The sequence below is a fragment of the Megascapheus bottae genome, chromosome 10 (genome assembly GCF_031878675.1).
Source record: "Megascapheus bottae isolate mThoBot1 chromosome 10, mThoBot2.hap1, whole genome shotgun sequence".
NCBI classification, from domain to species: domain Eukaryota; kingdom Metazoa; phylum Chordata; class Mammalia; order Rodentia; family Geomyidae; genus Megascapheus; species Megascapheus bottae.
In genome coordinates, this window is record NC_143518.1 from 58,755,833 (window position 1) to 58,778,629 (window position 22,797).

The 22,797-nt window shown below is 52.0% G+C and overlaps 1 protein-coding gene across 1 annotated transcript in view; it reads left to right on the forward strand.

Annotated features, from left to right (window-relative positions):
• The window catches only part of Kif21b (kinesin family member 21B), a 50,182-nt gene that overhangs the window by 16,285 nt on the left and 11,100 nt on the right, over nucleotides 1-22,797 (forward strand). Inside the window, exons 6-29 of the mRNA XM_090341446.1 lie at nucleotides 261-428; nucleotides 734-849; nucleotides 1,296-1,491; nucleotides 2,192-2,381; nucleotides 3,614-3,677; nucleotides 3,783-4,001; nucleotides 4,258-4,339; nucleotides 4,682-4,799; nucleotides 5,803-5,994; nucleotides 7,035-7,234; nucleotides 11,907-12,014; nucleotides 12,542-12,610; nucleotides 13,549-13,781; nucleotides 13,976-14,123; nucleotides 14,287-14,481; nucleotides 14,572-14,673; nucleotides 15,375-15,540; nucleotides 15,720-15,771; nucleotides 15,935-15,992; nucleotides 16,766-16,971; nucleotides 17,051-17,125; nucleotides 18,864-18,977; nucleotides 20,540-20,578; nucleotides 22,327-22,463. Coding sequence (XP_090197572.1) covers nucleotides 261-428; nucleotides 734-849; nucleotides 1,296-1,491; nucleotides 2,192-2,381; nucleotides 3,614-3,677; nucleotides 3,783-4,001; nucleotides 4,258-4,339; nucleotides 4,682-4,799; nucleotides 5,803-5,994; nucleotides 7,035-7,234; nucleotides 11,907-12,014; nucleotides 12,542-12,610; nucleotides 13,549-13,781; nucleotides 13,976-14,123; nucleotides 14,287-14,481; nucleotides 14,572-14,673; nucleotides 15,375-15,540; nucleotides 15,720-15,771; nucleotides 15,935-15,992; nucleotides 16,766-16,971; nucleotides 17,051-17,125; nucleotides 18,864-18,977; nucleotides 20,540-20,578; nucleotides 22,327-22,463 — 3,247 coding nt within the window. The remainder of the gene's footprint in view (nucleotides 1-260; nucleotides 429-733; nucleotides 850-1,295; nucleotides 1,492-2,191; nucleotides 2,382-3,613; nucleotides 3,678-3,782; nucleotides 4,002-4,257; nucleotides 4,340-4,681; nucleotides 4,800-5,802; nucleotides 5,995-7,034; nucleotides 7,235-11,906; nucleotides 12,015-12,541; nucleotides 12,611-13,548; nucleotides 13,782-13,975; nucleotides 14,124-14,286; nucleotides 14,482-14,571; nucleotides 14,674-15,374; nucleotides 15,541-15,719; nucleotides 15,772-15,934; nucleotides 15,993-16,765; nucleotides 16,972-17,050; nucleotides 17,126-18,863; nucleotides 18,978-20,539; nucleotides 20,579-22,326; nucleotides 22,464-22,797) is intronic.

A 22,797-nucleotide genomic window follows, 5' to 3' on the forward strand; every position in this document is an offset into this window, starting at 1 on the left:
ACTATTGCTGAAGCTTGCCTCAGCCACTTAATTTTTCTTTGGATTTTCCCCTTGAGCCTCAGTTCCCCTATCTATCCAATGGAGTAACAGTACTCCTAGCACCCACTCTATACAAGTGCTGTACTGGACTAGCCAGAGGTGAGGTGCCCTGTGACCTCTGACCCTCCCAGATAGCTATGCTGTGGGGCAGAGTGTTGTGGGCTTAGAAGCCATAGGTTGGGGTGAGGACTGGACAAGCTGGATGCTGGCTTCTGCTGTAGGTGAACGAAGCGATGCCTGGGCTTCCTGATGGCCAAACTCCCACCAGCGAGTACGAGACGCTCACCGCTAAGTTTCACTTTGTGGACCTGGCTGGCTCGGAGCGGCTGAAGAGGACAGGGGCCACTGGCGAGAGGGCCAAGGAGGGCATCTCCATCAACTGTGGCCTGGTAGGCATGTGGGGGGGTCACCAGCCCCAGCAGCCAGCAGCTCAGGCTCCCAGAGGCTCTGTGACCCCATGGCTGCCCAGTAGCCGGATATTCGTAATCATTACCTACCATTGGGTCTTTGTTTCTTTACCCTCAGGCCTCACTCTGCCCAATCTCCTTATTTCACCTGTTTGCCTCATCTGCCTATAAATCACCCAGGAGCCTGAGGGCTACTGGAGTGAGAAAAGCAGGTCCAGTGGATTTGGGACAGTGAGTCACACAGCCCACCTCCCCGTGGGACTCACTGGCAGTGCCTGTCTCCACAGCTGGCCTTGGGCAATGTGATCAGTGCCTTGGGAGACCAGAGCAAGAAGGTGGTACACGTACCCTACAGGGACTCCAAGCTCACCCGGCTCCTCCAGGACTCTTTGGGGGGCAACAGGTATCCAACCCCCAGTGGGCAGGAATGCAGTGGGGAGACAGGGAGGTTCCTGGAGAAGACTGATGTGAGGCTGGATATAGATCAGAGGCAGGGAACTTGAGATTCTCTGTGACCTTTGACCAGTTATGTTCAGACTCAGTTTCCTTATCTGCACAGCAAGGAGAGCTAGCCCGACAGGAAGTATCCAGCCCAAATAGGAATAGATGGGAAATACTAGGGAAAACACAGGGGCCCATGGCATAGGCTGGGCACCAGGCAGAGGACTCTGAGGTTAGGCATCACCACTTCCTCCCCTTGTTAGCTGGAAACTCTTGTCCAGGTGGTCTAGGTCTTTGGGCATTTAGGCAGGGGGTTATAGAGAGGGCACAGAACAATTTCCTCTCCTAGACAGTTTTTTTGAGAGCTGGCTGTGTCCCTTACCCTTTCCCTGCCTGACTGCACCCCAGCCAGACCATCATGATTGCCTGTGTGAGCCCCTCGGATCGGGATTTCATGGAGACCCTCAACACTCTGAAGTATGCAAACCGGGCTCGCAACATCAAGAACAAGGTGGTGGTGAACCAGGATAAGACCAGCCAGCAGATCAGTGCGCTGAGGGCCGAGATTGCACGGCTGCAGATGGAGCTGCTGGAATACAAGGCGGTGAGCGTGCTCCCAGGCTCTCCCAGCATCTCCTGCACGCAGGCCATCACCCACCCTGCATCCCTACCCTGCCGTCCCTGAGTTCCTCAGCACGCCTTCCACCTCCCCATTGCCAATCCATCTACTCCTCAGGCCTCTTGTGCCAGGCATGGGGCCCAGTACTAGGTGAACTAGGTGATTCAGCACTGCTGACTTCAGAATACTAAGTCCAAGAAGAAGAGCACCCTGGCTTTGGTTACACCCAGGGAAGACCCTTTCATGTCCACTCAGCATGCTGGGGCAGCTGAGACAACAGCTGGACACCTGGGCCAAAGGTCCCAGCCAGCATGCCAGGACAGAGTTGGCTCTACTCACCTGGGGTGGTCAGGAAGGGCCTCGGGGAAGAGGCCTTTCATGTGGATTTTGAAGCATTAACAAGGTTGTGAGCCAGGAGTGGGCAGGCAATTGATGTAGAAACTAACCATGTAAAAAGGAAGCAAATGAGAAAAAAAGTGTACTTTAGGGGAAGCGTTTAATTCCACCACACGAGAAATCACGGAAGGTTTTTGAACCTTGGGAAACAGGCACTGTGGTTTAGGAAAGCTGGGGTAGGGAGACACGGGGCCATGCCTCCGGAAAGGCCCAAGGCAGAGGGAGGAACCTCGTCCCCTCCCTGTCCTGTGAGATGTGGTGCCTGACGGCTCCTCCTGCCCCTTCCCAGGGCAAGCGGGTGATTGGTGAGGATGGCGCCGAGGGCTACAGTGACCTGTACCGGGAGAACGCCATGCTGCAGAAGGAGAACGGGGCGCTGCGGCTGCGGGTGAAGGCCATGCAGGAGGCCATCGATGCCATCAACAACCGTGTCACCCATCTCATGAGCCAGGAGGCCAACCTGCTCCTGGCCAAGGCCGGTAAGTTGTGTGGGGCAGAGCAGCAGCAGACCATCCCAGAGCCCCAGTGTACAGGACCCCTTCCTCCTGTTGGGGGCAGCCAGTCAGGGCACAGATCGGCTCACTAATGCGTGTTTTCCAGTGACTTGACAACAAATCTAGTCTGATCCAAGTGGCAGGGGCACGCATCCTCCTGGGTAAATGATGCTGCAGTGTAGAAGAAGACAGTGTGACATTCCCTCAGCAAGCTCCTACCCGTGTGTCCTCTGTTTCAGTACACTTGTTTCGTACGTATATGTTCCCATAGATACATACATGTGTGAATATATGCTATGTCTGTACATGAGACCGTACGTACTGTTTTATGTTTTCCATTTTCCTTTCTTTTCCTTTCTTTCTTTCTTGCTTGCTTTTTGTGGTACTGAGGCTTGAACCCAGAGCCTGTGCTCACCAGCCTTTTTTTTAATATTGGTTATAATCATTATTTTTGTTTTTTTTTTTTTGTACTGGTGTTGAAGCTTAAACCTAGGGGCTCACATACATGCTGAGCCACACCTCCAGCTCCAGCATTTTTACTGGAGAAATGAAAATAAAGAATCTCTAAGATTTGTCTACACGGACTGGCTTTGAACTGTAATCCATAGCTCTCAGCCTCCTGAACAGCTAGGATTATAGGCTTGATCCACCAACAGCCGGCAGTGTTGATTGTTTTCCTGGTGGGTCCTCTCTTTATGCCTGAGCTAGCGTGGACTGTAATCCTCTTACTTGTACTCCTCTGTCGCTGGGATGACAGACTGACTCTTCGTAACAGTTGAAATGGAGTCGTAACATTTTTTATGCCCTGGCTGTCCTCGAAGCTCAATCTCCCACTCCACCTTCCAAGTATCTAGGACTACAAGCTTGAGTCCCCTCACCAGCGGCATTTTTCATTTGGTATTGTTTGATAAATGTCCGTATTAAAACCCACTTAATTTTTTAAACTAGTGCATTCTGTTCCATATGTGCTGATGAATAATTTATTCTAACAGCCTTCTATTGATGGACACGGAGATTGTCTCCAATTTCATGCCATTTCCAGCAATACATGGTGCATCTGTGCTCATGTGCAAGTATTTCCTTCACGTAGATTCCTTTGTGGTCAAGGCCATGTGGGACCCTGCCTGAGGCAGACACAGGGCCGCCAGCCTTAGTACTCTAGGCTCCCATCATCAGTGTTCTGACCTCCTTTATTGCAACTGCCTCCCCGATTCCAGGTGATGGCAACGAGGCCATTGGTGCCTTGATCCAGAACTACATCCGGGAGATTGAGGAGCTGCGGTGAGTGAGTGGGTGTGGGTGTGGGTTTTGGCAGGCCAGAAGCCTCAGCCAGGCAAGCTCGGAGCAGTGCTAGCTCACTGTCTCTGTCTCATGCTTTTCCTGCAGGACAAAGCTCTTAGAGAGCGAGGCCATGAACGAATCCCTCCGCCGCAGCCTGTCTCGGGCCTCAGCACGGAGCCCCTACTCCCTGAGTGCATCTCCAGCTGGTCCAGCCTTTGCAGCCAGTCCAGCCAGCTCCATGGAAGATGCTTCTGAGGTGATCCGCAGGGCCAAGCAGGACCTGGAGCGGCTAAAGAAGAAGGAGGTCAGGCAGCGGAGGAAGAGGTGAGTGCGTGCTGCCCCCTCCCCCAAGAGCTGGGGTACTCACACATGGACCCCCACTCACCCTCCAGAGACTGCTGAGCCGTCCTGGGCTTGGACCCGACTCCACCCCCATCTATAAGGGCTCCCCCAGTGTTGCTTCCATGTCTTCCAAGTGCAGGAATATTCCTTGTCCAGCCCCACCCCTGCTGCCCCTGGCCTGCATGCGTAAGGCAGCATTAGTCACCCTAACCTGATTTCCCCTTCCCTCCATGAGCAGCCCAGACAAGGAAGCCTTCAAAAAGAGGGCAAAACTTCAACAGGAAAATAGTGAAGAGACAGACGAGAATGAGGCAGAGGAGGTAAGGACCCACCCCTGTCTTTGGGAGTGGCTCCATCAACATCTTTGCATGGGAGGGGAGGGGGAAGGCCTCCTGTTGACCCTTGAGCTTCCTTATAACTCTGGCCCGTTGCCATGGTGATCACCATCCCTTGCTTTCTTCCCCTACCAAATGGATGATGCTAGACAGAGGTTCCTTCTGAAGGCCTTGCCCAGTACACTAGGGGTGGAGTGCTTTCTCTGGCAGAGGCGTGGCTAGCTCCCATCCACATTGATCTCCCCTGCCCCAGACATTGTGTCTGGCCTGGCCTCTGGACACCCCTTTCTTGAGGCAGGTACAGTCCTAATGGTGTTTGATACCTAGGAAGAGGAAGAGCGAGACGAGAGTGGCTGTGAGGAGGAGGAAGGCCGTGAGGATGAGGATGAGGACTCGGGCAGTGAAGAGAGCCTGGTGGACTCAGACTCAGACCCAGAGGAGAAAGGTGCGTGGGCCAGAACCAGGGGAAGAGGGATACCTGCATCCAGTGTGTGGTGGGGGAGTTGGGGGCGGCAGGGAGGGATGCCCATTGCTGGTCAGAGCTGGATGCATGAAGTTCAAAGGCTCTCTGTTCACAGGGAGCACTTTCCAGAGCCCACAACCCCTAGATGAAACATGCACGCCTGCATGCCCACTGCTTTGCTTAGCTTGATCATTCGTAAGCTTGGTATGCCCAGTCCTGCACTTAAATACTGAGTATTCTCTGCACTGCATGAGCTCAGGGAGGTCCCATCCCTCCCCAGTGTGGTCTCTGCAGGTCAGGCATGGAACAAAGCTTCTCCGGTGCCATGGCCCATTCCTCTCCATAGGGTCTGACGCCTGGCCTTTCTGCTTTGACACATTTGTGATGATTCTGTGGCTGAAACTCAAAGGCTAGACATGGTCTCTTAGCTCTCCCCACCCCTGCTTTGTGGGACTTGAACTCTGGGCCTGGGCAATGTCCCTGACTCTTCAGCTCAAGTCTAGTGCTCTACCACTTTGAGCCACAGCACCACTTCTGATTTTCTGGTAGTTAACTGGAGTTAAAAGTCTCATGGACTTTTGTGCCCTGGCTAGCTTTGAACTGCAATTGTCAGATCTCAGTCTCCTAAGTAGCTAGCCACCATTGCCCAGTTCTTAGCTCTTTTTACTTAGGTCTAGCACTAAAAACTAGAGCCACCCCTCCAGTTCTGTATAGTGTACTAATTAATTGGAAATAAGAATCTCTCAGATTTATCTGCTTAGGCTGGCTTCATTCTCCTGAGTAGCTAGGATCACAGACCTGGGCCACTGATACCTAGCTTCCTGACTACTTCTTAAATATGTTACCCATCTAGCATTGCTGTGGAGTTTACATTTCACTCACTGTGCCTCAGAGAAGGCATGCTCCTTCAACTGGCAAGTGTGATCCCCCACCTGCCCCTTTGCCCCAGCCTGGCACTAAGCCTGGCTTTGCCATGACCCTGCAGAGGTGAACTTCCAGGCTGACCTGGCCGACCTGACGTGTGAGATCGAGATCAAACAGAAGCTGATTGACGAACTGGAGAACAGCCAACGGCGGCTGCAGACACTCAAGCACCAGTACGAGGAGAAGCTGATCCTGCTGCAAAACAAGATCAGAGACACACAACTGGAACGTGACCGAGTGCTACAGAACCTGAGTGAGCCGATGGGCCCCGTAGCCTCACTCTGCCCCCGCCCAGCCTCTGTCACGACACATCCATCCATGGAAGGCTTCAGGATAAACCTGACCTTCTACATAGGGACTTCTGATCCTCTGACCTCCACGAGTTACAAGTTCCTGTGTCTACCCCTAACTTCTGTGCTATATTTTCAATTCTTCTTTTTCATTATCACCTTACATGTTAGAATGCTTTAAATTGTCATACACTGAGGCATGTGAACAAGATACCTCCTGGACATTTCTTTTGCAGTATATGAATCATATACTGCTGTTCAGTTCATCCATTCCATTATTCATTTTTTCATCCACTTAATGGGCAAGTATTGGTTAAATATATCTCAGAGCTTTGGGGATTGGGCATTTCAGTAAGGAAAAATATAACAAAATAAGCAGTCTGCAGAATGCAGATCACACCAGGTGCTGGTAGGTATTGTTATTATTATTATTGTTAGTTATTATTATAAAAAGACAGCAAGGGAGGGAGACTGGAACACTGGAGACTGGGTTTGAGTTTGAGTGAAGATGACTTTATTTATTTTTGTATTCTGCCTGCTTGGTAGGGGAAATGAACACAGAAGCAAGCCTGGGCAGTTTAGGGGGAGAGTGTAGCATGGGGAGCAGGTGTACACCCCCACTCCAGCCCACATCTGGAGTTGTCTGCTCTTACTGACCTCTTTCCACTGACCCAGACCTTTCCTGGACCATAGACCAGAACAGAACCGGCATCAGTAGGGCTGTGAGCCCGTGTGAAGCAGAAATCCAGATGTGCAGAGAGGGCAACATGAAAATAGCCCTTCTCTTCCAATAGACTACAAGAGCAGGAAGGAGCTTGGTCCACTGCTGGCCCCTCCCCATGCTTGTTCAGATGGAGACACAGGCTGAGGGAGGGGGCATGCACAAGGTCTCTCAGTGAGACGAGATGCCACACACCACCACTCCCTGCTTCCCTTCTAGTGAGCCACATTTAGTGGGTACACTAGGCTTCTGCCGCTAACAGCCGCCTCTTGCTGCCCACAGGTACCATGGAGTGCTACACGGAGGAGAAGGCCAACAAGATCAAGGCAGATTATGAGAAGAGGCTTCGAGAAATGAACCGGGACTTGCAGAAGCTTCAGGCGGCGCAGAAGGAGCATGCGCGGCTGCTCAAGAACCAGTCACGCTACGAGAGGGAGCTAAAGAAGCTACAGGCCGAGGTGGCTGAGATGAAGAAGGCCAAGGTAGGACTGAGCATGGCCATGATGTGTCTTACACTTCACTTTCCATGCATAAAATAGTCAAGGTAACGAGCTGGGCACCTGTGGCTTGCACCTGTATTCCTAGCTACTCAGGAGGCTAAGATCTGAGAATCATGGTTCAAAGCCAGCCTAGGCAGAAAAGTCCATAGGACTCTTATTTCCTGTTAACTAGCAAAAATCTAGAAATAGAGCTGTGGTTCAAGCGATAGAGCTTTGAGCAAAAAAGCTAAAGGACAGCACCCAGGCCCTGGGTTCAAACCCAGTATTGACACACATCAAAACAAAACAAAACAAAACTCACTGGTGTAAAGTGTAGGTTTTCTTCATGGCATTGCCTGATTTGATCCTGTGCTAGCCTTGCATTACTTTCCTCTCGCCCAAGTGCACTGTCCAAGATGAAGGAGCCTGTATAGTGGACGAAGGAACTGTGCAGCGAATGGAGGAATTGTTCCCCATTCTGGGCTGTGTGCAGGTGACGGAGTTTATGGGGGCCAGGGCAGATGCCATGCCCCCTGTGGTAAGAAGCAACACCACAGTTGTCCCCTGTCTGCAGGTCCATACACTCTTGCCCCAAATCATAATGACAACTGCAACCCAGAGCCAGGCTCTTGACTAGTCATCTTATATGCTTAGCCACGTTGAATTCTTAGGAGAACCTCGTGGGAGGATACTAATTACTATTCACACTGTATGCATGGAGAAGGGGCTTGGGGAGCTACCAGGAAAGAGTGCTGGGATGAAAAGTCAATCTGGTTTGTGTTCTGGAGGGCACAGTGCTCCCATTACCACTTTGTCATCACCCAGAGTGACCTAATCTCTGGCCCTGCTGCTGAAGGGCATGACTCTTGACTCAGATCTTGTATCTTCGCTGTTTAGGTATGTCTGCCACTGGCTTAGGCCCATAGATACATTTTCCCTTCATGCCTTCCCTCCCCTGGGCTTTCCTGCCTCAACCTCAGCCCCTGGTGCCTCTCCCCTCCGCCCCCACTTCCCATAGCTCTTCACAGTCCTGGACTGGACCTTCAGTACTAGTGGCTCACCCAGATGCTGTAAAGGGTTGGCCTCAGAAATGGAGACTGCAAAGAGAGATGCTTTCCAGTGCTTGGGGCCCCTGGGCCAGGGGCCTGCATCCTAGAAGCCTTTGGTAACCGGTCTCACAGCTGACTTGGCTGGCACTCAGCTGCAGGGGAGGAGAGAGGCAGTGCAGTGATGTCACCTCTTAGAGGAAGCTACTGCACAGAGGTCTTGGAGGTCAACCACCTTACCTGAGCCAGGTTCAGGACACAGGTTCTGAGCAGAATGCTCAGACCAAAGACCCCAAAGATCCCATTTTCACCTGCTTCAGTGCATCACCCTGTGGACAAAATGCCATAGTCACTGGGGACTTTGTAACTCAAATACCCACAGATTCTCTTGGACCCAAGCGCCCTCTGATGGTGCAGAGGGAGATTGGGAAAGAAGAGTCTTCCATAACTTAACCTGTGGTAGCTCTGATGTTTCCCACTCTGTCTGTCTGGATCCTCACAGAGGCCTCTGAAGAACAGACAGCCCCAGTCTCTCCTGGCAAGCTGCCACTACAGCTAGACATGACCCTGGAGAGCTTCTTGAGAAGATTCTCAAAGTGTCTGAAACCTGGGAAAAATGTTTGCCCAGAATGTAGGATGTATTTGAAAGCTAGTAGGATCCATATTTTTATCTCAGCCGAGGCCCTTCAGGGAGGCCCAGTGCTGTCATGTGACTATGCTCTTAGCCACCCAATCCTGGATGCACAAAAGGCCAGCCTGAGGTCATCCCAGAGATTTTTCAGGGACAGGAGGACAGAGAGCAGAAGCCAAGGAGTCTACCCAGATACAGTGAGGGTGAGTGTCTGAGAATTTTCCCATAGCTGCAGGGCCCAGTGCTTTGCAGAGCTGGACTGGTGGGCTTGAGTCTCATGGGAGAGGGCAGATTGCCTCTTATCTCAGAGCTGCAGAGCAAAGCTGAATTGTCAGATGCTTAGAATGAGCTTATCCACTCTTAGGCCATCAGCTCTGCTGTGGCTTTCCCAGAGCTCAGCCACATGTGCAAAAGTTGAGTGGACAGATCCAGGATCATGATGTCCCTCCTCAGGGAGGCGCAGTTCTGGGCGTGCTAGAGTTCTGTGGTGCACCTTTAACCTTGGGGAGAAGACTCACGTTGGCCCTCAAAGACCCAACAGCAGCCATTCCTCGCTCTGTAGATTCTGCCTCCCTCCCTCCCATTCCGTGGTGTCCTCAGAGAAGGACAGGCTGGTGACATTCCTGGTGGTGCCTGGAGGCCTCTGTGGTAGAATAAAAGGACTGGCCTTCATTCTGATTCCCTTGCCACCATCCAGTGGAAGGTATCAACAACCCTACATTTTTTTCATGTATTCTTTTTTTTTGCCAGACCTGGGCTTGAGCTCAGGGCCTGAGCACTGTCCTTGGACTTTCTCAAGGCTAGAGCTCTACCACTTGAACCTCAGCACCACTTCCGGCTTTTTTCTATGTATGTGGTACTGAGGAATCGAACCCAGGTCTTTGTGCATGCTAGACAAGCACTCAACCATTAGGCCAAACTCCCAGCCCCTTCATGTATTTTTTATTGTAATTAATAGAAGGGTTACATTATGTTCACCAGATAGAAGGTGCATTACTTCACAAACATTCTCATGTCTTAGTCCCCATTTCCTTCCACCCATCCTCCGCCCCTCATCTTGTTTTCCCCCCTTCCCTATTCTATTTCAAATAACCAAATAAGCATGTATACAATATATCAGATAACAAGGTAAAATACTGTAACAATATGAGATAACCAAGGACAGCAAAAGAGATGAGAGATAACGTAGTACATTAAGGACAACAATCACTCATTATTTGGCTTTTGTTTCTATATCCTGGAGGTCCTTTCATTTAGCCTCATCCTATATGGCCTTATGTATCTAGGTTTTGCTTTATTGTAAATCTCTGCTAGGAAAGCCCAAGGTTTCTACCGGTTATGACAAATGAGGGAAACCATTGAGCCTATGTTTCTTTGAGTCTGGCTTACTTCACTTAATATGATTTTTTCTAAGTCTTTCCATTTCCTTACAAATGGGGCAGTGTTGTTCTTTCTGACAGCAGCATAGAATTCCATTGTGTACAAATACCACATCTTGTTGATTCACTCATCAACTGAGGGACATCTGGGTTGGTTCCATATCTTTGCTAGGTAAATAGTGCTGCAATGAACATTGTTGTGCTGGTGGATTTAGTATGTCCTTGTTTCTGGATGGTTGGGTAAATGCCAAGTAGTGGAATTGCTGGGTCATAGGGGAACTCTATGTTTAGTCTTTTGAGGAACTGCCATACTGCTTTCCATAGTAGTTGAACGAGTTTGCACTCCCACCAACAGTGTAGTAGTGATCCCTCCTGGCCACATCCCCTCCAGCATCTGTTGTCATTCGTTTTCCTGATCCTGGCCATTCTAACTGGAGTGAGGTGGAATCTTAGAGTTGTCTTGATTAGCATTTCTTTTATGACCAGAGATGTTGAGCATTTCTTCATGTGTCTATTGGCCATTCTAATTTCTTCTTCAGAGAAGATTCTCTTTAAAAGTCTCTGGCCCATCTTTTAATAGGATGGTTGTTTCTTTGGAGATTAGTTTTGGAGTGATTCAAGTTTTTGAGCTGTCAAAAACCCTACATTTTTACAGGGCCCTGGGACAGAGGCTTGCCGTGTTTGCATCATCTCTGACACCACTAATGGTGTTCACTGTGCCTTTGGCTAGGCACTGTTTGCTCAGTCCCTATCCCTGGCTTGACCAAGCATAGACTGTCATGGCGCCACGTTGTGAGCCATAGGAAGAGCTAGATTGGGAAGGCAAAATACCCTGGGCTGTGAAGCTGGCCATCCATTACTAAGTTCTGTGTCTCTAAGTCATCTTTATTGTGGAAGATCATTTTCTTGTTTATAAAGCAGGAAGGGTCATGCATAGGATGGTCATGAGAACTGTGCCTGGCATAGAGCCACTTCTCAATAAATAATAGTGGGTTTTATTGCTGTCACTGTGAGCCTGGCCCCAGAATCTGACCCTACCTTCACTTCATCCCTGTTCAAAACTCAGGCTGTTATTAGAAGACAGGCTCCAGCAGCCAGGCTCTCCCAGAAGAGCCAGACTGAAGATGGTGGCTTTGAATTAGGGCCAGGATTGGGTCTTGCAAAGCAGAAGTTTGTACACTACAAGGCTGGCTATTGGGCCACTCCTTCCTGGCTGTAAGATTGTCCCAGTGACTTTAGCTGCTCTGGAAAGAAATATCAGAGCAGGCCGGGAGTTTGGCCTAGTGGTTAAAGTGCCTGCCTAGCATGCACGAAGACCTGGGTTCGATTCCTCGGTACCATATACATAGAAAAAAGCTGGAAGTGGTGCTGTGGCTCAAGCGGTAGAGCTCTAGCCTTGAGAAAGTCCAAGGACAGTGCTCAGTCCCTGAGCCTAAGCCCAGGACTGGCAAAAAAAAAAAAAAAAAAAAAAAGAAATATCAGAGGATCCAGACCTGAGCTTTGAACTGGTAACCTTGTGGGTTCCCAGCCTTACCCAGTATCTTTACAGCCAGCCCTATAGCCTGTGAGCCACCCTCTCCACAACCCTGCCTCATGTCCAGGACTCGTCTCCTTCCCAGGTAGCCCTGATGAAGCAGATGCGGGAGGAGCAGCAGCGGAGGAGACTGGTAGAGACCAAGAGGAACCGGGAGATCGCTCAGCTCAAGAAGGAGCAGCGGCGACAGGAGGTGAGAGGCAGCCCCCCTAGGCAGAGGCTGAGCATTTGGGCCAGAGCCCCCAGCCACCACATGACTTAGGACAGCCAAGCTGGACTCAGTTCCTGCTGTCCTAAGTCACGTGGTTATGCTTGGAGTAGAGAGTAGCTGTCAGCAGGTTAGCCCCTTCCTGCCCCCACCTCCCACCCCCGCCCCTAGTCACTGCTCCAAGGAACTAAGACATGAGCCCAGAGAGCAACCGGAACTCACACATGGCCACCGGCAGCCCAGACACACAGGGCTAGGTCAGGTCTAGCAGAGAAGCCTCCCAGAGCCGTGCCTTCTAGCTGTATTCCCCACCATAGTCAGGGATTCTTGTTTTACAAGGACAAGGGAACTTCACCACGATCTCTGGTGAGTGGAGCTCAACTCAGAGTGCCAATCTGGCTGCCTGAGAAGCAACTGCATGAGGAAAAACCCAGGCTTCCAGCTACAGAGCTGGCCAGCTGTGAGCAGCCCAAGGCCGGTGCTGAGTATGGACCCTGCCTCTGCTTTCTCAGTTTCAGATCCGGGCCCTGGAGTCCCAGAAGCGGCAGCAGGAGATAGTCCTGAGGAGGAAAACCCAGGAGGTAAGCACTCCTAGCTTGGTTCACGTCCCTATCCCTGCTTAGTACTCACCTGACTCTTTTATTCTTTTTTTAATTGGTGGTGGCACTTGAATTCTGGGCCCAGGCATCGTCCCTGAGTGGTTCAGTTCAAGGTTAACACTCTACCAGTTAATTGGAGACAAGAGTCTCATGGACTTTTTGTGCCCAGGCTGGCTGTGAACCATGATCCTCAGATCTCAGCCTCCTGAGTAGCTGGGATTACAGGCGTGAGCCACTGGCACCCAGCTTTGCTCTCTTAACTCTTACCTCTTGTTTGTTTTTATATTTCTATTTGGGTTTGATTTGATTTCTTCAGACCCTCATTATGCGTAGCCTGAGCTGGGCTGGAACTTGCTATGTGACCCAGGCTGACTTCCAACTCTTCATCTTCCTGCCTCTTCCTCCAAGTGCTGGCATTGCAGGTGTGGGTTACCATTCCTAGAGATTCCTTCTTTTATTCAGCAAACACAGTTCTGCCCAAGTCGTATCGGGCTTATACAAAGTGCCTTTCTCAACAAGAGTTGGGTGTTGATATCAGACATTGGAAAGTTGTCAAAACTTACAGAGGCAGACACAAATTTTCCACCTTATTTTCACTTGAAAGCTCACATTTGTCATGCAGCCAGTTGTTGTAACTGAAGTAAAGTTCAATTCATTCATTTTTCCAAAACAAGAAAGTTGGGGCTTCAGGACAGATTACAGACTTTGTCCCCAAATATTTGAGCTAACTACTTAAAAAGTAGGTTAGTCTTCTCTCATATCCATTTCACTTCAGACAAACAGGAGATTTTTTTACCCGAACCTAAGCCAGCCACCTCTCTCTTACCAGCCAAGCCCCCCACTATCACTACCAAGCTTTCTGTGCAGCTCTGGGCTAGCTTGCTCACTGGATCCCCCGTTTCTTGTTCTCCTGCCCCCAGGTTTCTGCACTTCGGCGCCTGGCCAAGCCCATGTCTGAGCGGGTGGCAGGGCGTGTAGGATCAAAGCCGCCCATGCTAGATTCAGGGGCCGAGGTGTCTGCCAGCACCACCTCATCCGAGGCTGAGTCAGGGGCTCGCTCAGTCTCTAGCATCGTGCGCCAGTGGAATCGCAAAATCAACCACTTCCTGGGGGACCACCCCACATCCACAGTCAATGGTGGTCGCCCAGCTAGGTAAGACTGGCTGGCCGTGCCCGGCCTGTGCCGGCAGAGTGTGGAAATTCCAGTGGGGTTGGGACCAGCTCATATAAAAAAGGACAAGGTTCTGGAAGGACTCGTCCTAGGTCTTAGCAGCTCCCGCCTGGAGCTCGACAGAGCTGCAGAGGAGAAGGGTGGGCAGCATAATCCCCTTTGCCTCTGCCTCCCAGAAAGAAGTTCCAGAAGAAGGGGGCCAGCCAGAGCTTCAGCAAAGCCGCCAGGCTCAAGTGGCAGTCCCTGGAGCGGAGGGTCATTGACATTGTCATGCAGAGAATGACCATTGTGAACCTGGAGGCCGACATGGAGAGGCTCATCAAGGTGGGCCGCCTGCCCCACTCTCCCCTCCCACCCTCCGTCCATCCTTCCGTGGCTCTGCAGACGTCTCTGGTCCAGACATGCTGAGAGTCTTGGGTGGCTGGGGAGCCTTTGGGCAGGGCAACAGAGTCTCCTGAAGTTCCTCCTCCATGCCTTTCCCCCCTAGAAAAGAGAGGAGCTGTTCCTCCTGCAAGAGGCTCTTCGGAGGAAACGTGAACGGTTGCAGGCTGAGAGCCCAGAGGAGGAGAAGGGGCTGCAGGAGCTGGCGGAGGAGATTGAGGTGTTGGCGGCCAATATTGACTACATCAATGACAGCATTACTGACTGCCAGGCCACCATTGTGCAGCTGGAGGAGACCAAGGTGCCCACAGGGCTGGCGGGGGCACAGATGGTAGAGATGGACGGATAGGGACAGCCTCAGGTGACAGGGGTCTCTGTTTTCTGGTCCCAGGAGGAGCTAGACTCAACTGATACGTCAGTGGTCATTAGCTCCTGTTCCCTGGCCGAAGCTCGCCTCCTGCTGGACAACTTCCTCAAGGCATCCATTGACAAGGTGAGCCCCGGGCAGCCCACAGGCTTAGGCGCCTCCGTGACATGCCCTTGTGAGGACGTGCCCTGGGCCTGGCTCCTCCTCCTCTGCGTCACTCACAAGCTGAGGCAAGCCACCCAGCTTTCAAGTCTCAAGTTGTCCAGCCATAAAACGGGAGTGATGACAATGCAGAGGTTACAGCTGGCTACGTGGCTTCAATGGACAACACATAGAAGCGCTTGACAGGACGCCTGGCACACAGCAGCTGACTCTGTGTGTCTGGCCCAAGCTTAACTACAGCAAAACTGGCTTGAGTCTGTGCAAGGTGGAAGGAATCAATATGTATAGGTTAGGGGTCAGGGGGACAGAGCACATTCTATTCTGGAAGATGAAAACCAGAATATCAGGAGTCCCCCAGCATTGCTGTGGCTCACCCGTCTCCCTGCCTGAGGATGTGTTTCCTCCAGATCACTAATGTACATGCCTTCCCTGTCCTCACACAGTCTTCGTTTAAGGACACCAGTCGTATTAGATTAGGGACCAATATAATCTAACACTACCCTAATATCCTCTGAAGGCCCTGCCTCCAAATACAGTCACATTCTGGAGTAACAGGAGTTTGGGCTCTCATATGTATAGATTGGGAGAACACAGAGCTGAGGGAGCTGGGGGTGAGCCCTCCCTCAGTGAGGAAGTTACCCTTCAGTCTTGCTTCCTGCCCTCAGGGGCTGCAAGTGGCACAGAAGGAGGCCCAGATCCGGCTGTTAGAGGGACGTCTGAGGCAGACTGACATGGCGGGCACCTCCCAGAACCACCTACTCTTGGATGCCCTGCGTGAGAAGGCAGAGGCTCACCCTGAGCTGCAAGCGCTCATCTACAACGTCCAGCAGGGTAAGTGTGGGTGTGGGGAAGGCCTCCCAGTTCTTAGGGCTTTCCCACTGTGCCCCCAGAACTCCCCAATAAGCCCTGATGGGATCCCAGTGGGAAAGATACTGGAGGGAGGCCATCCGTACCTTCCCCAGGCTCTGACCGGGGTCTCTCAACCCTCTTCCACTCTTCCCCTTCCCCAGAGAACGGCTACGCCAGCACAGATGAGGAGGTCTCCGAGTTCTCCGAGGGGAGGTAGGCATCCCAGCAGGGAGTGCGAGGCTGGCTGTCAGCCTGCACTTGGGACTGTGAGGGAGAGCAACTGATCCTAGAAACAGAGGCTCTCTGAAACCCGGAAAGCCTAGAGACATAAAGCACAGAACATCAGGATCCCAAACTCTCTCTGCTCTTTCCTCAGCTTCTCCCAGTCATTCACCATGAAAGGTTCCACTAGCCACGATGACTTCAAGTTTAAGGTGAGTTCCACTAGAAGCGAGGCAGTAGGTGATGCAGAGTCAGCCGGTCCCGACCCGGTGACTCGTCCTGGTCTTAGCCCAGCCCAGCGTTGCCTCAGCTGGGATGAGGTATCATAAAGGACCTATACTGGAATTGGGGGATACCCAGATGTGCAACCCATTCTTGATGAATAGAAGGTGGGAGAAATGTCTAGAGCCACTTCTGACTTCTGTTTCTACTCTACCTAGTAATATTACCATATCCAGAAGGTCTGCTTAAAAAACAAATTCTCCTTTTCTCCACTTAAGACTCTGTCCCAGGCTAAGTTGGAAGTCTAAGTATCCAGTTACTTTGCCTACAGATAGTTAATTCCCCAGCACTGAGAGTCAACAATATATAAGAAAGCTCAGTTCTCAGCCAGGGGCCATTAGTATGCAGAACCAGCCCTTGGCTGTATTAAATTGCATTAAATGCCGGCAGGGAGGAACTTCAGTCTGGATTCACTGGTGACCAAGGAGTTAATCTGAGCACTCTGTGGTTCACAAAGTCTAACTAAGGACAGGACATTCTTGTAGTTGTTTTAGATTCTCCAGAAGCCTGGGGAGTTTAGCTATGGAGCTATGGAGGTATCTGTAGAGGTGCTGTCTGTAGAGGTTTTCAAGACCAATGCAGCACAGTTTCCTTCTTGGGATCACACACACACACACACACACACACACACACACACACACACACACACTTTGTGTACTATCTGTGGTGGCAAATTGGGCCACCTAGTCCTTAACCTTTCCAGGGTGAGCCCAAGCTGTCTGCCCAAATGAAAGCTGTGTCCGCTGAGTGCCTGGGTCCCCCATTGGACATCTCTACCAAGAACATCACCAAATCCCTGGCCTCTCTGGTGGAGATCAAAGAGGATGGAGTGGGCTTCTCCATCCGGGACCCCTACTACCGGGACAAGGTCTCACGGACTGTCAGCCTGCCCACCCGGGGCAATACTTTGTAAGGAAGGGATCTGGATAGAAGGTGGGTTCAAGGGGCAGAGGTTGGGTCTGGCCTTCACTGGACCATTGTGTTCCAGCCCCCGGCAGTCTCGAGGCACAGAGACATCCCCTCTGACCCGGAGGAAGTCATATGACCGCGGGCAGCCCATCAGGTGAGAGCATGGTCTAGAATCTGCTCCAGAGATCCTGTCAGTCCCAGGGGTATGAATGGCATTGTAGCTCCACTCGTAGATGGTCATACACAAGTCTGACTCTGGCCCTGCTGGCCTGAGTTACTGAGCTTCACCCATGGACCTTGTCTACTCTGTCAGTTATGGGCCCAGGAAGTGCCAACTCCATACAGTAGCGAAGCCATAATTAAAAACTGTAATGTGCACTCAGCATAGGTGGCTTTAACTTCCATTAGGGGTGTGTGTGTGTGTGTGTGTGTGTGTGTGTGTGTGTGTGTGTGTGTGTGTAGTGTACTGGGGCTTGAACTCTGGGCCTCACATTCTCACTTGAATGAAAAAGATTTTCATTCAAGGCTGGAACTCTACCACTTGAGCTACACTTCTATTTCCAGCTTTTTTGATGGTTAAATGGAACTAAGAGTCTCCCAGATTTGTCTGCCTGGACTGGTTTTGAACCTTGATCCTCAGATCTCAGTCAACTCAGTAGCTAGGATTACAGGCATGAGCCACTGGGGCCTGGCTTCAGTAGCCTCTTCTCTGGAGCCTCAGCAGATGCCCAAGACACTGGCTTGTAAATACTTGCAGTGGGAGAGGTTAGGCCAAACTTTATCTGAACCTAATGACAGCCCTCCAAAGAGAGGAGCCTGGAGAGCTGGGGTGGGCAGTTCACAAGGTCTCTTTGGAGGTACAGTCAGTTCTCATGGTTCCTGGGAGTTGTGTTCTGTGAAGTCACTGTGAACACTGAGTCATGAATAAGAAACCATTGCTCCTAGGGAGAAGGCAGGCTAGCTTTCTGCAAACTTCCAGTCATGACACTTTCGGTGATCAGCTGCGATCCACTATCTTGTTTATGTGTTTCTACTTAAAGATACTTTACTTAACACATATCGTTGATGGTTAGCATGCAGTTGGCAACCCTAGCACTGTAACTCAGGCCAGGATGAAGCTCATCAGATCCACACAGCTCACCCCGCCTATGTTTAGAACACCAGACAGTGCCTCAGCACTAACACTGTGCATGGAGACTGTCTCCAAATGAAATCAGTGGGAGGAGAACATTGTCCAAAAAGAAATGTTTACCTGACTTATGCAACTGTAACACCTCCCTTACTTCACCTTTATAATAACAATTTTTAAAATTTTTTAAAAAAATGAATTAATCTGGCTACGGTAGCACAGTCCTGTAATCCCAGCCTCTCAGGAGGCTGAGATAGGAAGATTGCAGATTTGTGGATTAGCCTAGTCAACTTAGTAGTACCTGTCCCCAAAACTAAAAAACAGACAAATAAAAAACAGTTTAAAAGGATATGGGTATAGCTCAAAGGTGGAACATTTGCCTAGGATGCATAAGGGTACTGAAATCACCATCTCAGAGCAGAGCAGTGCTAACACAATACTAACAATATATTTCTCCAGCATCCTTGCTGAAACAACCTCAGCTGGGCACTTGTGTATGGAGCGACTCAACTTTTTGCTGTTTCACGCAAATCCTAAAATAATTGGATAAAAGGAAACCCAGGAGCATTGATGGGAGATTGCGAAGGCATTTCCAACAGTAGATGGTCCACCTCGCCTCGAGGGGCTTGTCTGGAGCAAGGCCCTGCAGTGACTCACGGCAGGCTCCGTGCTGTGGCTTTTCTGATCCAGGCACAGCACAGGGGTGGGCCTGCAGGAAGGGGTGTGGTCACTAACAGACCTGCTCTCTGTCCCCACTCCCCAGGTCCACAGACGTGGGATTCACACCTCCTTCCTCCCCTCCCACTCGCCCCAGGAATGACCGCAATGTCTTCTCTCGGCTCACTAGCAATCAGAGCCAGGGGTCAGCGCTGGACAAGTAAGAGTAGGACTGAGGGGCAGGCTAGGGAGGGAACTCCAAGGGGGATGGGAGTCTATGGCTGAGCCTTGCTGGAGGCAGGGGTAGCTAAGCTGACCCCCTCTACCCCAACCCTGCTCTTCCTGCCCTTCTGAATGATGAGGCCTGACATCCCTAGTCCTTTCGGGACTGATGGCATTCCCTTCCTGGTGCATGCTGGGACCTCAGGAGAGGACAAGGTAGAAGCTACCACAGGGAGGGGAGCACTGAGGAGAGGCAGACACACCTTCCTCAGCTCCGTCTTTGCTTTCCTCAAAGGGCCCTTCCTTCAGCTTCTGCTACTGTCCTGGACATTTCACACGATGCCCAGTGGCCCTTGTGGTCTGTCCTCTCAGGCACAGCAGGCTCTGCCACGCCTATACTCACAGTCCCTGTTGCCACTCTGTAATTGCCTAATGTCACTCCCACAATGCACTCACCTTGCTTTCCAGCTTGCCTTCCCTCTGTGGCTTCACTGCGACAGTAAACCAGCCCTGAGAACTGACCTCTCTGTGCCATTCTACAGGCATGAGGCCCAGAGAGAAGGGAGCCAGCCAAGCAGGGCCCCGCACTCACCCAGTGCTTCCAACTTCCACTGGCCTCGTGTCTCCAACTGTGAGACGCTGCCCTGGGCACTGGGGCAGATTTCATCTTACCTGTGCTTGCTCCAGACTGGAGCCCACTCCTGCCCTCTGCAGCATTCTGTCCAGGGTCCAACCCAGCCGACCTGCTATCCTGGACACCTCCTTCCTGAAGCCCACTGCAGCCTAGGCTCTCAATGGCGGAGCTGTGACCCCAGCCAACCCTCCCCAACCATGCCTTCACAGCCACCTACACTCCACTATTTTATTTGATTTTGGTTTTAAGACAGGGTCTTGTTCACTCTGTAACTCAGGCTGGGCTTCGAACCTCAGCCTTTTGAGTATTTGAATTATTAGAATTAGGGTTGCATTCTGCCCATCCCACCTGGTGGTGGTCTAATAGTTTTTGGTCCTATCTAGTGGCCCAGGTCTTATGTTGTATGTGCAGACCAGAGCCAGTCCCCAGCCCGGCCCCAGTGGGCTGCCAGGGGTTTGTGAGCTTTGTAAATCAGTGAGCCCTGAGGAATGTGTGACAGAAGCCATCTTCCAGGAGTGGGTAGGAGCAGCCACAGCTTTCTTTGGCCTCAGGCAGGTATGAGCATTGCTGGGGTGGGCTGCTGTCCCTAGCTGTGTGATGGGCCAGCCAGAGAGCTTGGAACCAGTTCATAGCCCCCTGAACCACCTCCTAGGTGTGGGCTGGCCTCCCACATCTCCTACAGCCCCCTCCTCCTACCCTGCTAGCTGAGGGACGCTTCTCCCCTCCCCATCTTCCCCTGGGGGAGTCTCGCAGCTCCCAGGCTGGCCTGTTCCCCCTCTTCTGCTCTGAAGGCCCTCCCCGCTCTTCCTCTCTTCACTCCCCTCAAAGAGAATAACCACCCTCTGAGCCCTGCTGCTGCCACCTCTGCCATCCCTCTGTGTGTTTTCCTCTCTCCCCTAATCCAGCTAATTTTCTGCCCTCCCCAGGTCTGATGAGAGCGACTCCTCTTTGTCGGAGGTCTTGAGGTACACACAGAATGTCTCTTGTGTTTGACTCCTGCTCTCGCTCTCTCCCCTCTCTCTCTTCTCTGACCCTCGCTGCACCAGTCCCCCCTGCCTGTACACCAGTCCTCGGCATGCAGCCCCTCCTCTCCTGGCGCCCTGCCTCCCTGCCCCTGCCCCTCCTGAGGCCTCCTCCTGCCACACAGTTCCTTCCTCTCCAGGTGGAGTTCTGCTAGGTGCCATCTCCTGATGGCACCAGGCCTGGCTGGAGCTGGAGGTTGGGGGAGGGGTGCAGTTGCTTGTGGCTGGGCCTGTTCTTTTCTCCCTCCTGGCCTGAGCAGGGTGGAGTGGGGCATGGAATGGGTGGGCTGAGCTCTGCTGAGGGACCTTAGGAGGGGTGTTGATGGCTGAGCAGGGCTCTTGTGACTCAGCTTGCCCCCATAGGCAAGCCCTGAAAGCTTTGTCCCTGAGAAGGCACCAAAGCAGGCCAGGCCCCTGCCCATATCACTTGGTACAAGGTGTGCAGATGCCTCTCCCCCTCAGCCAGTGGGATGCACAGAGATGAGGGTCAGGGCCTCCAGAAACCCATAACAAGGTGGAGTCTCAGGACCCAGGCAAGGGGGCGGGAGCTCGCAGCACTGGGGTTGGTGGTATTGTGAGGAGACGCTAGCACGTGCATGCCAGCCTCTCTTAGAAGGAAAGGCTCCCTGTTCTCCAGCTCCATGAAATATTTGGCAAACTGGGCCCAAAGAGTGTCACGAGCCGAGAGCTGGGGGCAGCATGGGCAGCTATGTGTACCAGTACCCAGGCTGGCAGCCCGTGTGTCTGACTACCATCCTAGTGGTGAGCCTGGTCAAGGGGCCCTGGCCTTTTTAGCAAATCCTGTGCTAATGAAGAATATGTTTTCAGACATAATTTGGCCAGTTTTATCCCAGACACCCTCCCTGAGAGGGTGAAACAGGCCCGGTCAGAACCCCGGGAGGCTACTGTAGCCAAGTCCTCTTGTCGTCTGCGCTCTGCCACATTTCCTCTTAGAGCACCATGAGCACTATTTTAGGTCCAAATAGCCCAGACCTCCCCATCCTCGGCTGAGCTGGGGCTTCCAGGGGGTTTTATTCCTTTCATGCTGATCTGATAGTCCATGGTAGACCTCCGTGCGCATGTGTGTGTGTGTGTGTGGATGCACATGCATGCATGCATATGTGTGCATTCATACTCCTGTATGTTTCACTGATGGAGGGGCCAGCCCCAAGCCAGTGGCTAGCAAATGGAAGAGTTGTGTTGGGATGTGAGGAGGTGATGGCCCAGCCTCCCTCCCTCCTCAGGTCTGGTGACAGCTGTCCTCCCCCCACTCTTGTCAACTGAAGTAACCTAAAGATTCTGATCACCGCTGCAGGGTGGATTCTAGCACCTGCGCTGCTCTGTCCTGCTCCACCGGGGCCAGCGTGCAGTTCTGTCGCAGGCTGCATGTAGGCCAGGCAGCCTGGGACGGGAACTGCCTCCTCCCACCTCCCTTAAGCCTCCAGCTCTTCCCACCATGCCTAACATGTTCAGCGCCTCCTGGAAGTGCCCAGGGTGCTGGACAGGTTGCTGTACAAGGCAGGCACCCTCCTTGCCCTGCGCAGCATTTCCTGGCTCTCAGCCCCTGGTGGAGTTCTGCTAGAGGCTTTAGGACCATTAGCCTTCATCCCCTCCCTGCCCAGCCCCTTCTCTCCTGAGTGCCTGATCAGCCTGGCTGACCCGCCTGTCCTCTCTCCCTCTCTCCTGGGAAGGGGCGTCATCACTCCTGTCGGAGGAGCTAAGGGTGCAAGGACAGCCCCGCTGCAGTGCGTCTCCACGGCCGAGGGTCACACCAAGCCCATCCTCTGCCTGGATGCCACGGATGAACTGCTTTTCACTGGGTCCAAAGGTATGTGGAAGCCCAAGGGCCTTAGGGTTAGACTCCCACATCCATCCCAACTGCCTCTGCTCAATGTGGGCTGTGAGGCTATAGAGTGAGGGAACCACAACTGGCTTCTCCCCCTTGTTTTTGGCTTTGTCTCTAGACTCCTACCTCCTCCATCCCTAGCCAGACCTCCCCACCCTTCCTTAGAAGTTGTAGGGAGCTTCTCAGGTACCTAAAGTCTCAGACGTCAAACGCCACCAGTCTCAGTGTCACCGAGCAGCTTTAGCTCTGTGGTTTCTGTGACTTAGATACAGTAGACATGCATAGTAGATGTATACTGCATGCATAATAGACAAAT